The sequence below is a fragment of the Tyto alba genome, unplaced genomic scaffold (genome assembly GCF_018691265.1).
Source record: "Tyto alba isolate M040663 unplaced genomic scaffold, T.alba_DEE_v4.0 Super-Scaffold_3, whole genome shotgun sequence".
NCBI classification, from domain to species: domain Eukaryota; kingdom Metazoa; phylum Chordata; class Aves; order Strigiformes; family Tytonidae; genus Tyto; species Tyto alba.
This window is the reverse complement of record NW_024881304.1, coordinates 565,556-581,246: the sequence shown is the minus strand read 5'-3', so window position 1 is coordinate 581,246 and position 15,691 is coordinate 565,556. Positions and strand designations below refer to the sequence as shown.

The 15,691-nt window shown below is 60.8% G+C and overlaps 3 protein-coding genes across 10 annotated transcripts in view; all 3 read left to right on the top strand.

Moving 5' to 3' along the window:
* DAG1 (dystroglycan 1) overlaps nucleotides 1-8,203 on the top strand; it is a 53,573-nt gene extending 45,370 nt beyond the window's left edge. For all 8 annotated transcript variants that reach the window (XM_042799393.1, XM_042799394.1, XM_033008665.2 and 5 more), the window contains one exon: nucleotides 5,316-8,203. In XM_042799393.1, the coding sequence (XP_042655327.1) occupies nucleotides 5,316-7,724 (2,409 nt within the window). In that variant the 3' untranslated portion in view covers nucleotides 7,725-8,203. The remainder of the gene's footprint in view (nucleotides 1-5,315) is intronic.
* Nucleotides 8,204-9,602: 1,399 nt separating this feature from the next.
* NICN1 (nicolin 1) lies at nucleotides 9,603-13,334 on the top strand. The gene is made up of 6 exons (XM_042799397.1): nucleotides 9,603-9,787; nucleotides 10,222-10,395; nucleotides 10,732-10,845; nucleotides 11,285-11,356; nucleotides 12,666-12,770; nucleotides 12,899-13,334. The coding sequence occupies exons 1-6, from the start codon at nucleotides 9,629-9,631 to the stop codon at nucleotides 12,938-12,940; spliced, it is 666 nt and encodes a 221-aa protein (XP_042655331.1). The 5' UTR covers nucleotides 9,603-9,628; the 3' UTR covers nucleotides 12,941-13,334.
* An 80-nt stretch (nucleotides 13,335-13,414) lies between these two features.
* On the top strand, nucleotides 13,415-15,675 carry AMT (aminomethyltransferase). Its single transcript, XM_042799396.1, has 8 exons — nucleotides 13,415-13,800; nucleotides 13,902-13,982; nucleotides 14,111-14,242; nucleotides 14,391-14,469; nucleotides 14,607-14,752; nucleotides 14,859-15,039; nucleotides 15,173-15,328; nucleotides 15,450-15,675. Exons 1-8 carry the CDS (start codon nucleotides 13,552-13,554, stop codon nucleotides 15,626-15,628), a joined length of 1,203 nt encoding a protein of 400 aa, XP_042655330.1. The 5' UTR covers nucleotides 13,415-13,551; the 3' UTR covers nucleotides 15,629-15,675.
* The last annotated feature ends 16 nt before the right edge of the window (nucleotides 15,676-15,691 follow it).

Sequence of the window (15,691 nt, the reverse complement as noted above, 5' to 3'; positions counted from 1 at the left end):
TTTCTCTGCAGTTATATTTGCATTTGAATTGCATTTGAATTTCCATTTTCTTTCCCCTGCCCGCTGGATAATTGCTTGCAGAAGCCTGAGCGCTGCAGACTTCATTTAACACTGGTTAGGTCAGTCGACTTGAGCACAGTTCAGCTTACCTTCTGTTCTGAGGGCTTATCCAGGGTATTTTTCATTATGGGCCATGCATGTTAGGGTAACGCTGAAGGAGCAACCCAGACGGGGAGTCTGTCGTATGGTAAATTGTCATCAGTAATTATTCTCCAGATGAAATCCCTGTTATAGTGTCTGTCTCCCAGCAGCAGCTGGACACAGGGAGGGGAAGGGGGCGGTGGGAGATCTGGCAGAGCAGCAGGAGTGTCCATGCTCACCCCTGCCCAAAAGCAGTCAGGGATTTTGTAGGACTGGTTTGAAAGGGTGCAGAAAGGAGCAGAGAGTCCCTGGCTGCTGCTGCCCAGCGGGAGGTCTGGCAGCATAGACCCGGGAGATCCCATGGGATCCAGGGCTGGGAGGATTTCAGGGATCTCCCGGGCTGGGAGGATTTCATAGTGATGTGCCAAAGGGAGACCTGTGGCAGGATCCTGCAGTACCTGTCTCCTGGCAAAGGACTCGCCGCCTCCTTTTTGGAGGATTCATCGAGAAGAGGAAGACTAAATGTTTGGAGGATTAGAGGGCACTCTTCTAGGCAAGAATGCAGTTTTTGCCTCAATTCTCTCGGAGGCAGTAGTTTTGCTCGCTGGTTTGCTTATCTCTGTCTTGTTGGCTACAGGGCTTTTAAGATCTAAGTTTAAAAAAAACAAATCAACCCAAGCTATCTTCTTTCAGAAGCTGACTGCTCTTGGCTGGCCTAAAAATAACAGGCCATGTATATCTGAAAGGACTTTGTGAACAAGGTCTTCAAAACTAGATGGACCACTGTATGTATTTAAAATCACAAACATGGCTAATTTTTTAATGGTCTTCAATATACTGCCAGGCTTGTGTAATCTTTAGCTGATAAGCAGTCATTTACAATTATCTCAAATAATGGGAAAACAAAGACAGCCTTTTTTTTCTCTTGAGCAACGGAAGAGTTATTTTGAAACCAGACCCCTTGAGGGAAATGGCAGAGCTTAAGCTTGATATTTATTGCACACATAGAAAACTAGGAAACTTTACATGAAAACTAGAGATCCCAAATAATTAACTATGCGTAGCCTTAACAAATGCCCTTTGAAGCGTTATTTGAAGGAAACATTGCTAGAGCAGAGTCCAGGGCTCCCTGCTCCCCGTTTTCATGCCACAGTGAACACAGCAGTGACCGTGACCAGGACAGACCCACGCCGAGGGCTCCACTGGTTAGCATTCGTTTAGGAGCAAGTATTTTTATTCGTCCTGATAAGTGCTTTGATTGTCCACTCTAACCTTTCTGGGCTCTTCCTTTGTCATGCCAACATGGGTGAATTCTGCTGCCAGGGCAGTAGCTGTGTGTAACACACAGCCCTGGCGAGGAACGCTCGAGACTTGTTGCCTTCCCAAAGATTTCCCAGGGGAGTCACAGGCATCTTCACGGGTTTCATAGGCATAATACACATAAATTTGATTTTGTTAATCACCTTTTGCAGAACCCTTAGAAACAGTCTGCATCTCTTTGCAGGTTGCATACAGCTGAACTAGCTCAGCTCTTTTTAAATCAAGTTTAAGTGGGTTTATAAATGTTTTGCAGCCGTCGCATCCCCGCTAGAACAAGTTGTCCCAGTAGGTGATTGCCTGGCCTGTTTTTGTTTTTCAGGAGAGCCTAGTTTTCGGTGGGAAGGTCTAGCTGCAGTTTCATTTTCTAGTATGGGTCCTTAAGAACATGAGCTCACATGTAAACTGTAGGTTAAAAATAGTTTTCCTAGCAGAAATATTCAGACAGGCCTGTGCATCCCTCACAGTCCTTTTCTCACGTGTGGTTGGCCACCTTTCCTAAGTGAGTTTGGCTATCAAACACAGAGGCACACATGATTGAAGAGAGAATCACCTTGTGACATGAGATCAAATGTAACGCTGCTTGTGTGTCTCCTCCTCGAGTCCTGGGTGGTGCTGGGGAAGGAGGGAGCAGCAGCAAACCCTGGCTCGCAGGAAAGCTCTGTATGGAGTGTGTGAGCCTGTAATTAAGGGCTTTTGCAGAGTGCACAGAAGGGGAAGATTTATTCCAAACCTATCCTGAAATTACACATTCAGCATGCATTTAACCACTCACTATTAAAGTTTTTATTCTTGATTGTGTAAGCCTCAATAACACTGCAGCTTTGTCCTGGCTCCTTATGTTTCTGTTCCTAACGTGCGCCCAGCCCTGCCCTTCCTCCTCTCCAGTGGGCAGTGGGCAGCTAATTTTGGCACAAGGGGATAAAGAGTGGCACCATCCAGCTTCTGCTACTGTGAATGCTAGATTGCACTGGGCACTGTCCTGGCATCTCAGGTTTTTAGAGGGTGTGATGAAATTACACTTCTTTTAAAGAAACACAAGTGCAGGTCAGCTCTTCTTCTGGCTGGGCAGGAGCAGACCCTGCCTTTGTTCTCTCTTGGCAGAAGAGGTGCCAAGGAAGGACAATTTGGTCCTTTGTTCCCACAGGACAGAGGCTTGACTCCCTGTACCTGTCTCAGGTGAAGGGCTGCTTTTCCTTTGGACCGGCTGGGGTAAAAGCAGCTCCTGTTCTTGCTGTGGTGGTGAGGGGGTGAGCACATGCAGCAGCCCTGCCAAAACCCACTGTCTTCTGCCAGACAAGGCCGAGTGGAAGGATGGTCTCGTCTCAGCCCCCTCGGTTTGGGTGGGATACACAAGGGTGTAGGGCCCATGAGGTGGCTTTCTCCAGCTGGTGTAAGCAGAAATCTTAATTTCCTGCTCTCAGTTATTGCTGCTGAGGAGTTAACCAAAAGCTGTGCCAACAGTTTTAAACTCTGCTCTATAAACTGTACCCAGCGTGTGTCTCAAGATGTGCTCTCCAGCTTGTCCAGGCTGGCCGAAAGCAGGGCTGATCATTTGCAGAGGAGAGGAATGAGGGTGTTGCCCGTGTGGTCGTGGCCGAAACCCTCTGCAGCTCTTGCACAAAAGCTTTCTGTGGCTGCTCTCACCAAAAGTCTTTTGGATCCTACGTTCTCCTTTGCAGAACTGTGCATCCAGACCCTTCAGTGTGCCAAAACCTGCAGCGAGGGCGGGGGGGGGGGGGGGTGGTGTCACTGACCCCCGCTGCCCTGCCCTTCAGTAGGCTGCCTGCGGCCGGGGGGTGGGAGCGGTACCCGGGGCTCGTGGCCTGCCCAGCCCTGCAGCACCGGGCATCGCTCTTCTTCTGTCCATCCCAGGGGCTTTCCCCAGCAGGACCTGTGGTTGGGCAGGTCTGGCGAGTCCAGCCCCATCCCTGCACCCGCGGTCGGATGCGGGGGCACTCCTGCCGGGCAGGTTTCCTTGCGAAGCTCCTCGCCCAGCTTTGTGTTTGGATAAATTATGAAATATGCATGAGCTTTACGGAATTGTGGAGTAACCAAAGCACCCTTTCAGGAGGAGAGTTGGAGCACGGCTCTGCGTTGGGACTGCAGCGAGCCCAGAGCCTCGACCAGGCTGCTAAATGTGTCTTCCTGGCCCCCAAAACATCCTCTTTCCTCTTGTGGGGGGCAGATACCTCATGGTAAGCTGTGGAAAGCCCAGCCAGGGCACTTTCCAAACATCTCTGAGCCCAAGAGGTGGCCCAGGAAGTGGCTCAAGTGACTCGTCCCAGGAAATGTCACAGCCCGCAGAGCTGGCAGTGCCACCCCTTCCACCGTGCAGCCCGAGCGGCTCCGCCGTGCTTTGTGATCGGCAAGCGGCTGTAGGACGGACGGACGGACGGAGGGATGTCAGCTTCTGGGAATAGGGGGTTTGGGGGTTTACATTCACCCTCAGCTACAGCCCAGGGCAGGGGACAGGAGTCCCGCAGGCTCTGACATGTGTGGCTTTCCTCTGCACGGGGTGGGGAGCGCCTCAGTAGGGTGTCAGATGTGCTGGTGACATTTCGGAGAGAATTGGGGTCTTCTCTGCATGAGCAAAAGGGCCAGGAGACCTGGAGCATCTGGACCTGGGCTGGCTGGGAAGGAGACCCAAAATTGGAAGAGAAGGGTGGGAACAGAACTGCACAAATGGATAAACTGGGAAGAGGAGGCAGCTGGTGAGGTTACCGCCAGCTCCCTCCTCTGGAGCATATGGAAATCCCATCATTGCATGCATTGCTCCTGATGTTAGGCCAGGAGGTTTGAAGGAGAGGCTTGTGCTCTTGGACCGTCCCCCACTATCTGCACCACAAGGCGTGTTAAAAGTTGCTGTTGACCTAAAAGAGGTGGTAAATAGCCCATTGGAGTCCTGAGCTGCCTGCGGTCTGGGCCAAAGCCGCCATTGTTTGTAGCCTGCAGGAGCAAGTTATTATACGAAAGTGAAATCCTTCCTTTTAAACTAACTCTGAGTATAAAGCCAGGCTGGTGTGCCATCCTGTGTGATGTCCGGCAGCGCCCCAGCCCATGTTCCGTGTCCCTGCCTGCCCGTGCTGGCCGTCGCAGTGCTGTGCTGCGCTGCCCGGGGTTTGCTCCCCTCCTTCGTCCCCTGCTTGCTGTTCCTCTGGCAGTGCAGGAGGACACCGTGTTTTAAGCAGCTGCGTAGCTCTCGGGATTTGCTGCTGCTCGTTGAGAGCTGGTGCGCTCCGGCCAGGCAGGGGACTGAGCCAGAGTTTGCCAGCTTCTGGCCCCTTCAGCTCAGCCTGGCTGCTGAGGGCAGCGGGACGAAGATGAAAGTTAACAAGGAAAATTTATTTTCTGCTGCACTGCTGGAGCAAAGGGCTTGTGCAGGGTGTGATCAGGTGAGGAAAGGAACGAGACAGCAGGGATGGGAGAGGAAAGAACGGGAAGAGGGCAGTTGTTGGGTCAGCTCTGCTATATGGCGTAACTTCACCCTCAGCTTTGTAGCGGTCCCCGTGACTTAAACTCCCCTTTTGCCCTCCGAGAAAATGAACCGCTTCTGCCTAGTAGTTGCACAGCAAGTGCTGGAGAGCTGGTGCCTGCAGGTGAGGGACCTTTGCGGGACTTTATGACCTCCCGTGGCTCCTTAAGCCCTTTGGGACCAGTGCACCCTGCAGAGCTCATCCTTGCCACCATGCAGAGGAGGCGACACGGGCTGCCCTGCTCTGGCTAGGACGTTCCTTCCTCAGTTGTTACGCTTCAGATTTTTTTCTTTAATCCTTTAAATTAAGCGTTGTTGCTGCTAGAACCTGTCCTAATTCTGTACTTCTAAAAGCACCCTCTTCTTTTTTTTTGTTTGGTAGATCTCCGAAGCTGGGAAGGACTCCTTGCCTTCTTGGTTACACTGGAACGCAGAGAGCAGCTTCCTGGAAGGGCTGCCCCTTGACACGGACAAGGGCGTCCACTACATCTCGGTGACCACGCTGCAGCCCTTCCCGAATGGGAGCTATGTGCCACAGACTGCAAACGTCTTCTCCGTTGAGGTCCACCAAGAAGACCACAACGAGCCTCAGTCAGTACGAGCGGCCGTCCAAGACACAGGTGACACAGCGCCATTTGTGTGCGGCTCTGAAGAGCCAGTCACTATCCTGACTGTCATTTTGGATGCCGACTTAACAAAAATGACACCAAAGCAGAGGATTGAACTCTTAAACAGAATGAGAAGCTTCTCGGAGGTGGAACTTCATAACATGAAGTTGGTTCCTGTTGTAAATAACAGACTCTTTGACATGTCAGCCTTCATGGCCGGACCAGGAAATGCAAAGAAAGTGGTGGAAAACGGGGCCTTACTCTCATGGAAACTGGGATGTTCTCTGAGCCAAAACAGTGTTCCCAACATCAGCAAGGTGGAGGCTCCAGCTAAGGAAGGAACCATGTCTGCCCGCCTTGGCTACCCTGTTGTTGGCTGGCACATTGCGAACAAGAAACCTCACCTCCCAAAGAGGATGCGGCGGCAGATCAACGCCACCCCTACGCCTTTGACTGCCGTCGGGCCGCCCACCACTGCCGCGCAAGAACCGCCGACCAGGATTGTCCCCACCCCAACGTCACCTGCCATCGCGCCTCCTACAGAGACGACGGCACCCCCCGTCCGGGAGCCCATACCGCTGCCGAGGAAGCCTACCGTCACCATCAGAACGAGGGGCCCCATCGTCCAGACGCCCACTCTGGGACCGATCCAGCCAACCAGGGTAGCAGAAGGCACCGGCACGGCCACCGTGCCGATTCGCCCCACGATGCCCGGGTACGTAGAGCCCACCGCGGTGATCACGCCGCCCACAACTACCACCAAGAAACCGAGAGTCTCCACTCTGAAGCCAGCCACACCGTCCACGACGGATTCCTCCACGGCGACAACGCGAAGGCCCACTCGAAGACCCAAAACTCCCCGTCCGACGAAGCCTCCCAGCACGACCAGATCCCCCATCTCCAAGTTGACAACGGCCTCCCCGCCAACCCACGTGCGCACCACAGCAAGCGGGATTCCCCGGCCCTGGGAGCCAAACGAGCCACCCAAGTTGACGAACCACATCGACAGGGTCGATGCATGGGAGGGCACCTACTTCGAGGTTAAAATACCATCAGATACCTTCTACGACAAGGAAGATACCACCACTGACAAACTGCAGCTGACCTTGAAGCTGAAGGAGCAGCAGATGATAGAGGAGAATTCGTGGGTGCAGTTCAACAGCACCAGCCAGCTCATGTACGGCATGCCGGACCACAACCACATCGGGAAGCACGAGTACTTCATGTACGCAACCGACAAAGGCGGGCTCTTCGCTGTGGATGCTTTCGAAATCCACGTCCACAAACGCCCGCATGGGGATAAGTCACCGGTGAAGTTCAAGGCCAGGCTGGAAGGGGACCACAACGCGGTGGTGAACGACATCAATAAGAAGATCATGCTGGTGAAGAAGCTGGCTCTGGCCTTCGGTGACAGGAACAGCAGCACCATCACGGTGCAGGACATCGCCAGAGGCTCCATCGTAGTGGAGTGGACGAACAACACGCTGCCCCTGGAGCCCTGCCCCCGGGAGCAGATCCGGACTTTGAGCAAAAAAATTGCGGATGACTCCGGCGGGCCGAGCCCAGCTTTCTCCAACATCTTGCAGCCCGAGTTCAAGCCTCTGAATGTGTCGGTGGTCGGCTCCGGCAGCTGCAGGCACATCCAGTTCATCCCGGTGACGAAGGACGGAAGGGTGATCTCAGAGGCGACGCCAACGGTGGCGGCGGGCAAAGACCCCGAGAAGAGCAGCGAGGACGACGTGTACCTGCACACCGTCATCCCTGCCGTGGTGGTGGCCGCCATCCTCCTCGTGGCCGGCATCATCGCCATGATCTGCTACCGCAAGAAGAGGAAAGGGAAGCTGACCATCGAAGACCAGGCCACCTTCATAAAGAAAGGCGTGCCCATCATCTTCGCCGACGAGCTGGACGACTCCAAGCCTCCGCCGTCCTCCAGCATGCCCCTCATCCTCCAGGAGGAGAAAGCCCCGCTGCCCCCCCCGGAGTACCCCAACCAGAGCATGCCGGAGACCACGCCGCTCAACCAGGACACCATCGGGGAGTACACGCCGCTGCGGGACGAGGACCCCAACGCGCCGCCCTACCAGCCTCCCCCCCCTTTCACCGCACCCATGGAAGGGAAAGGCTCCCGCCCGAAGAACATGACCCCGTACAGGTCCCCGCCGCCCTACGTGCCCCCTTAACGAACGGGAGGCTCTCGGGGGGAGAAGGGGCCTCCAGCTCCACGCCAGTGCTGTCTGTGGGCCGGCAGCCCCCCTCGCCAGCCGGGAACCCGAAACCCCAGCCCGCTCCCCAGCAGGCCCTCCCCGGCTGCGCCCGCCGCACCGGAGTGCTCGTGGGATTCGGGGGGACACTCGTTTTATTTTTGCCTAACAAGCTTTGGTTTTATTTTATTCATAGAAAAAATTCTCGGCTCAAACACGCCTTCCTGGCGTCTGGGCTCCTGGCCGGGGCCGGGGTGGCGGGCAGGGAGGGGGGACGGGATGGGACGGGTCGGGTCGGGACGGGACGGGAGGAGCAGGCAGCACTGGGGTAGCACTCTGGGTCTCCGCTGTTTGCCTTTAACACTAACTGTACTGTTTTTTCTATTCACGTGTGTCTAGCTACAGGACGTAACATGAAAGGTAGCCTAAAAGTAATTAAATTCAAGGGACTTTCTGAAGTCGGATGTTTTAAGTTTTTACATTTAATCTGCTGTTTACCTAAACTGGGATGTGTAGTTTTGGGGAGGGGGAGGGCAGTGCTGTGCTGCAGGCGAGCTCCCCGGGGTGATTCGGGGCTGGTTAGGGGGAGGCCCACGAGGAGAGCCAGCCACCTCCTCCTCCTCGCGGGGACTGGCTTCTTGGTTCGGGGTTTGATTCTTTTTTTTTTTTTTAATCAAATCTTATTTTTCTCACGCATCATAGAATAGTCATCCGTTGAGTCAGACTGGCTTGGGGTACCTGTGGCTAAGCGCGGGGGCAGCTGCCCGCACCCCGGGGTGCCGCGCTGAGCCGGACCCCGTGCCGTGACGGCTTCTCCCACTTCCCAGCGAGCGCTGGGGTTTGGGGTGGTCTTTTTTAAGCAAAGCCCCCCTTCCCCATGAGGTGTTTTGGTGACAGTGGGGTGTTTTCTCCGTAACACAGTGCCGGGCTCTTTGCCTTGATGACTCCTTGAGAGTGGTGCGGGAACGGCCGCGCCGGCCCCTGGCTCCGGGCTACACGCCTCCTCCGGTTGCTCTGCGCCCGGATGCTGCTGGAAAAGATAAAAAGTTTAAAAAAAAAAAAAAAAAAAAAAGAAGAAAAAAAAAAAAAGGCAAAAAAAAAGCGTGCCAGAATAGTTAATAGTCAAAAAAAATCAGTGAACTCTCAAATCTAATTTTTTACTAAATTTTTGATACAGCCTCAAATTGTTTTATTAAAAAAAGACTTAAAAACCGGTGTACCGCTGCCAGCAGTTTGTACGAGCTTAGCTTTCCTAGTACCAGCTCCCTGGGACCCGCCGGGCTTGGCTGAGTCGTGGGGTGCCCCCGGCTGCCCCCCGCCCCTCTTCCTTCACTTTATAGATATTCTTTTTTCTCTCCTTCGCGCTCAACCATTTTAAGCATGGATTTACTTCTGTTGTGTTTTCCCGGAGCGTTCTTTGGGGTACGGTGGGGAGGGAGGAGAAGTAACCCCTGTGGGTGTTTGGGGGGGGGGGTGTCCCAGCGCCCCTGAGGGGACGGCGCGCTCCCGCGGCCGGGTGGGCGAGGGCCCTGCCTCCGCTGGCGGGGGGGTCTCCGGGGAGTGTGTGTGTGTGTTTGGGGGGGGGGGGGGGGTGTTGGCCCTTCCTCCCCTCCCGCTCGACTTTCGGCGTGGCGGGGGGGTTGGTTTCCGCGTTGTGTAAAAGAACCGTTCGCAGTCAATAAAGCGTGTGCTCTACCCCGCCCGCCTCTGCCAGCGCCGCGGCGGGACCGGCCGGGACCGGGGCGGGCGGGGGCGCGGCGCCCCCTGGCGGCGCACGCGGGGTTGGCCGCTTCTGGGCGGGGCGGCGTGTGACGTCACCGCGCACGGAGTTAGGCGGGGGGGTGTGAGGCCCCGCCCAGGAGGGGCGGCCGCGTTGCGCCGCCATGTCGGGAGCGGCGGGGCCGGGGCCGGGGCCGGGCCGCACCCCGCTGCCCTGCGCCCCCCGCCCCGCCGCCGCGCTCCAGCTGGGCGGGGGGGCCGAGCCGGCGCGGCCCGGCGTCGCCGTCATCGATCTTCGCTTCCCCCGCGGCGCCGCCGCCGATGTGAGTGCGGCCTGGCCTGGGGGGGCTGCCGGGGATGGGCGGGCGTGGAGCCGGTCCCGGTGCGGGAGGGGGGATGCCGGGGGCCGGCAAGATCCCAGTATGGGGGGTGAGGGGGATGCTGGGGTGGTACCGGGGCTGGGGATGCCGGGGGCAGCGCCGGTGCTCGGGGTGTTGTGAGGGGCAGCAGCCGTGCCGGTGCTGGGCGGGGTGCTGGGGGCGGTCCGCGGCCCGGTATGGAGGGGGAGGGAGGGATGCCGGTGCCCGTGCCCGTGCCGGTGGTGGGGAGGATGCCGGTGCTAGTACCGGGGGGGGGGGCTGGGATGCCGGTGCGGGTGCCGGTGGCGGTAAGGGGGGGTGCCGGTGCCGGTGCGGGGGGATGCCGGTGCCGGAATGGGGGGGTGCCGGTGCGGGGGCTGAGGCCGCCGGTCCCGCAGGTGCAGGAGATCGTCTTCAGGAACTTCTACACGGCCTTCCTGAGCGTGCGGGTGCAGCGGCCCGGCCCCCCCGGCTCCCGCCGCTGGGTGACCTGCCTGCGGGACCACTGCCTGATGCCCTGCCCGCACACCGAGCAGGGCTCCCAGGACTACTTCTCCCTCCGCCGCCACCAGGTCGGCACGGCCGGGACGTCACCCGCACCCCTGGGGCTCACCCCTCTTTGCCCACAACCCCAGGACAGCTCCCGGGCCTGGGGACCCCGTGCCGATACCCCACGGTGCCTCTCCTGCCCCTGCCAACCCTTCTCAGCACCGAGGATCCCCATGCTGGCGTGGCCCCTGTCCTGCTCTGCCCAAACAGCCACCGTCAGGGCACATTTCCCTCAGGCTCCTTCTACCCGGGGCGGGGGGGTGTTGGGGTTTTTCAGGGAGGAAATCCCAAAAGCTAACCCCGGACCGGCGCCTGGCCAGCCCCTGCGGTGACAGGTCCCCCCGGCCTTCCCCCGGCAGATGCTGTGTGACATGGACCAGGTGACGGCGGTGCGGTTCATCCTGCGGCAGCCCTCCCCGGTCTGGCTCCATTTCACCATCGAGGAGCTGCAGATTTTCCCTCCCGGACAGAAGGTGAGCGGGTGTCGGTGCTGCCCTCCCTGCCAGGCACCCAGCCCTGCGCCTGCCATTGCTCCCCGCAGCTCTGGGGGCTTCAGGCTCCCTCCAGAGGACACAGCAGGGTGGGTCCAAATCCTTGTCCTCTGGTGGGGCGCTTGGGGTCCTCTTGTATGGCAGGAGCTGGGGGAGGAGCTGCTCAAGCCAGCCCCAGCCCTGCCCGTTTCAGAGGCAGATGTTTGTCTGAGCAGCAGGACGGAGCTGGAGGTTGCTGCAACAAATTATGGATTGCAAACAACTGCTCCAAACTCGAAATTCCCTTTAATGATGTTTAAGTAACACTTACATCAATCGCAATGTAAATATGGGTGGGCTCCAAACCACAGCACGCTGCATGGTGTGAGAGGTGGAGGTGGGACTGGGGACACACTTGTGCGACCCTCTGAATCTGTTTCAGAGCCCCCAGAAGGATTTCCCCTCCTGGCTCTCCCAGGTGACCCCTCCGGAGCAGCCAGCCAGCCTGCACAGGGTGAGTGATCCCTGCTGAGGTATTAGGGGGAAGGAGGGACCTATGTGAGGTGCCAGCCATGGGTGCAAGTGTCCCTTGTGAAGCTGCTGCCCCAGTCCTTGCCCCATCAGCACCAGACCCTCACCAGGAATAGCTGTGGAGCCCCAAAATAACCTGCCTCGTGCTGGAAGTAGTTTGCAGCGTTCAGAAAAAAAATATCTCTGCGGGGTTGAGCGATTTGAGGTGACGCTTAAGTCTACTTGCCCTCTAACCTGGGGACAGGAACGTCCCCGTGGGAGAGGTGGGTGGGACGTGTGGGGACGGGGTGGCCTGGCTGGTCCCTGGTGTTTTGCAGAGGGCTGCGCCCTGGGGAGCGCGTCGCCCAGCCGGGGCAGCACGTGGGCGGAGGGAGGTCCCAGCCGTGGCGCGTGTTTACAGCTTGTGAGCCACATCTGCCCATGGCCTCCGGTGAGCAAAGTCTGGGCCGAGCAGGGCAGGGGCAGACACCCGGCTCGCCCACGGAAACCTGCTGAGTCAGCCACTGGCACTGCCGGCCCGGGAGCGGTGCCACGCCACCCAGCACCTCCCACGCAGTTCTGCCACCGGGCTTCGGTGCTACGGCGCTTACACCGCGGTGGCAGCAAGGCTTCTGCCAGCCCCGGCAGGTCTGGGAGCTCCGGTCACTGCCCAGCACTCTGTCAGGCCAGGGAGGACACCCCCGGTCCCTCGCTTGGATCACGTCCCCCTTGGCAAGGGGTGGTCCGGGAGTGATGCTGGGGGTTGCTCTGGGCTTGGCTGTTCCCAGCATCACCACGAGGTACCCACCAGCAGCCGGGCGCCGCGGGCACGGCCGGGGAGCAGCGGCGCAGAGCTTTGCCCTGGCCTGGAGAGCTGCTGCTGAGCCCGCAGGCCCCGCCTGGCTAAAGGTCCCCGGGGAACTGGCTCCTGCAGCGGGGTTTCTGTCACCAGACCCGGGGAGCGCCGCGGAGAGAGGCTGTTGGGAAACTCTGGACTGTGCGATTAGCTTTTTAATCATTAGCCAGCAATCTGCTTTCTGTCCTCGCCCTGGACGCCTGCCAAGCAGAGACGGGCTGTGTCGGCACCGCGGCACCCGGCGCTCAGGGTCACCCGTTTCCCCAGCTGCCTGTTTTCCTAGAGCGGGGGCCCTGCTCACCCTGCGTTGGGAAGCCACGGGCAGGTTGGCAGCGTGGGCACCGTCACGGCTCCCCGGGGGGGGTGGGGGTGCAGAGCCATCCGGCCATGCCGCTGCCCAAGCCCGGGGTGATCCAGCCCATCCCCACTCTCCAGCATCGTCCCCGCTTCTTTCCAGGAGCTCCCCGACCCGGAGAAGGTGTCAACGGAGGTCCAGCAAATGTGGGTGCTGACAGAGGTGATCCGGGCTCGCCAGGCAGCTGCCCGCATCGGGCGCTTCGACGTGAGTCCCCCCGCCTCTGCTCACAGGGGCTCCGGCCTCGCTGGGGGAGCCCTCCCGGCGGGATGGGGTGGGGTGTCCCGGCAGAGCAGCGGTGCTGTGCAGGGCCCCACAGTTGCTCTCTTTTCCAGGTGGACGGCTGCTACGATATCAACCTGCTTTCCTACACGTGAGCCGGCCAGAAGGAGCCGGCTCCTCCGCGCTCCTGGGGCCCAAGCGGACTCCCGAATCGGCCTTCATCCCTGCGGCCCCCGGGGGGGGTCTCCGGGCGCTCCCCGCGCCCCTTCCCCGACTCCTGCCGCGCTGATTGGCGGGGGGGGGGGGGGGGGGGGGACAGCGCTGCCGCCCTGGATTCCCCCCCCCGTGAGCCTCTCGCAGGTCGGCGCCTTCCAGTTGCGGTGGCTTCAGCTCTCGCACATCCCGTGCCGCTGCGGGCAGCGCCCGGCTCCCCAACCCGAACCTCTGCCCTGGGGCGCGGCCCCTGGCCCCCTCTGCAAGACAGTGGGGTCCCGGCGGGAGGGGGTGGCGGGGAGAGCCTTGGTCACGACTAAAAGCTGCTACGTTGGTCCTGCTTGTGACTGCCTCTGTCTTTGGCGGGGGGGGGGGAAGGGGGGCCGTGCCGCGGCAGGACCCGCACCCAGCGTCTCCCCGGGGCGGGGAGGCGTTGCGGGGGGTGGGGCGGGGGCCGGGCGGACTCCATGTCCCAGGGGCCCCGGGGCCCGGACTCGATGTCCCAGGGGCCCCGGGGCAGGAGCGGGCCGCGCCAGGAAAAGAGGAAGGGAGGATGCTGCGGGTGGGCTGCCGCGCCGCGCTGCCCCGCCGCCCCCCGGGCTCCGCGCCGCTGAGCGGGGCCGGGGGGAGCGCGGAGGGGCTGAAGCGGACACCGCTGGACGCCCTGCACCGCTCCCGCGGCGGGCGGATGGTGCCGTTCGCCGGCTGGAGCCTGCCGCTGCACTACGGGCAGGGCCACCTCCAGTCCCACCTGCACACCCGCCGGCACTGCTCCCTCTTCGATGTCTCCCACATGCCGCAGGTAGCCGGGGGGGGGTTGGGGGGGCGGGGAGAGGCACCCAAACTCCCTCACGCAACCCCCACCCCCCCCCCGCACACACACACACACCCGACCCCTTCCAGACCCGGGTGTATGGCCGGGACCGTGTCAAGTTCATGGAGAGCCTGGTGGTGGGGGACATCGCCGAGCTGAAGGCAGATCAGGTACGGGGGAGGTGGGGGGGCAGCGGGCGTCCAGCGGGGTCAGAAGTCCCCCAGGGACCTTTGCGGGGGGGGGGGGGGCGGTGGAGGACGGGCGGCCCACCCGCCCTCCCGAGGGCTGCGTCCCGCAGGGCACCCTGACGCTGCTCACCAACGAGAGGGGCGGCATCGTGGACGACCTCATCGTCACCAACACGTCGGAAGATCACCTCTACGTGGTGTCCAACGCCGGCTGCGCCGACAAGGACTTGGCCATCATGAGGGTACGGGGCTGCCTGAGCCCCGCGGAAGGCGGGGGGGGACGCGCTGGGAATGAGTGTCCCCCCACACCTTTCGGTGACGGCCGTGGCCACGTGTGGGGCTGGCACCAGCCCGGCCCCCCATGCTAGCCGCCCGCTGTCCCTTTGGCAGGGCAGAGCGGCGGAGCTGCGGGCCACCGGCGGTGATGTCCACCTGGAAGTGTCGGACAACGCGCTGCTGGCTCTGCAAGGTAGCGGGGGCCCCACGTGAGCCTGCCCGCCTCCGGGTCCTTGCCCAATGGATGTCAGTGCCCTCCCCGCATCCTCCCCCCCTCCCCCCCCTTTTTTCCCAGACACTGCCATCCCCGAGAGCCACTTGCCTCCCCAGGTCCCTCCATGGCACGGGTGCTGCAGGCTGGGCTGTCGGATGACCTAGCCAAGCTCTCCTTCATGAATAGCATCACCACGACGGTCTTCGGCGTCTCGGGCTGCCGAGTCACGCGCTGCGGCTACACCGGCGAGGATGGTGTAGAGGTACCCTGGGAGCTGCGCCAGCCCCCCACCCCCGCCAACCCCACCGGTACCACAGCAGGGGAAGGCCATGCCCCACTGACCCTGGCTCTGTGTCGTCCCCCCCCAGATCTCGGTGCCCGCAGGGCGGGCGGTGGAACTGGCCGAGCGGCTGCTGGGTGTCCCCGAGGTGTGGCCAGCGGGGCTGGCGGCCAGGGACAGCCTGCGCCTGGAAGCCGGGCTCTGCCTCTACGGCAACGACATCGACGAGACCACCACGCCTGCCGAGGCCGGGCTGCTGTGGACCTTGGGTAGGTCACGGCCACGGCTGCCCCCCACCTCCTCCTCGGGGCAGGAAGCGGGGCAAGGCAGCCCCACGTCCCCAACGGGGCATATTGGGACCAGGGTGGGCATCGCTGACCCTCGCCCATCTCTGCCCCGCAGGGAAGCGCCGGCGCACGGCCATGGACTTCCCCGGCGCGGCTATCATCATGGCGCAAGTGAAAGAGAAGCCGAAGCGCAAGCGCGTGGGGCTGACGTCGGAGGGACCCCCCATCCGTTCCCACACGGCCATCCTGGGCCCCGAGGGCACGCCTGTGGGTAGGTGGGGGTAGCGGGGCTGGTGCGGGCACAGCCCTGAGCTGCACCCATGGCAGGGTAGGGGGCTGGGGCTGTCACACACCCCCCCCACACTCACCTCCCTGTGTCCCCGCATCCCCAGGCACAGTGACCAGCGGCTGCCCCTCACCCTCCCTGGGGAAGAACATCGCCATGGGCTATGTGGAGGCGGCGCACAGCCGGGCTGGCACCGCGCTCGCTGTCGAGGTGCGGAAGAAGCAGCACCCGGCCCTCGTCACCAAGATGCCCTTCGTGCCCACCCAGTACTACACGGCCAAGTGAGGCCAGTGCCGGCCGCCCTGGCCCCAATAAACACCCCTGCCCCGCTCTCCTGGCCTCCTCCCC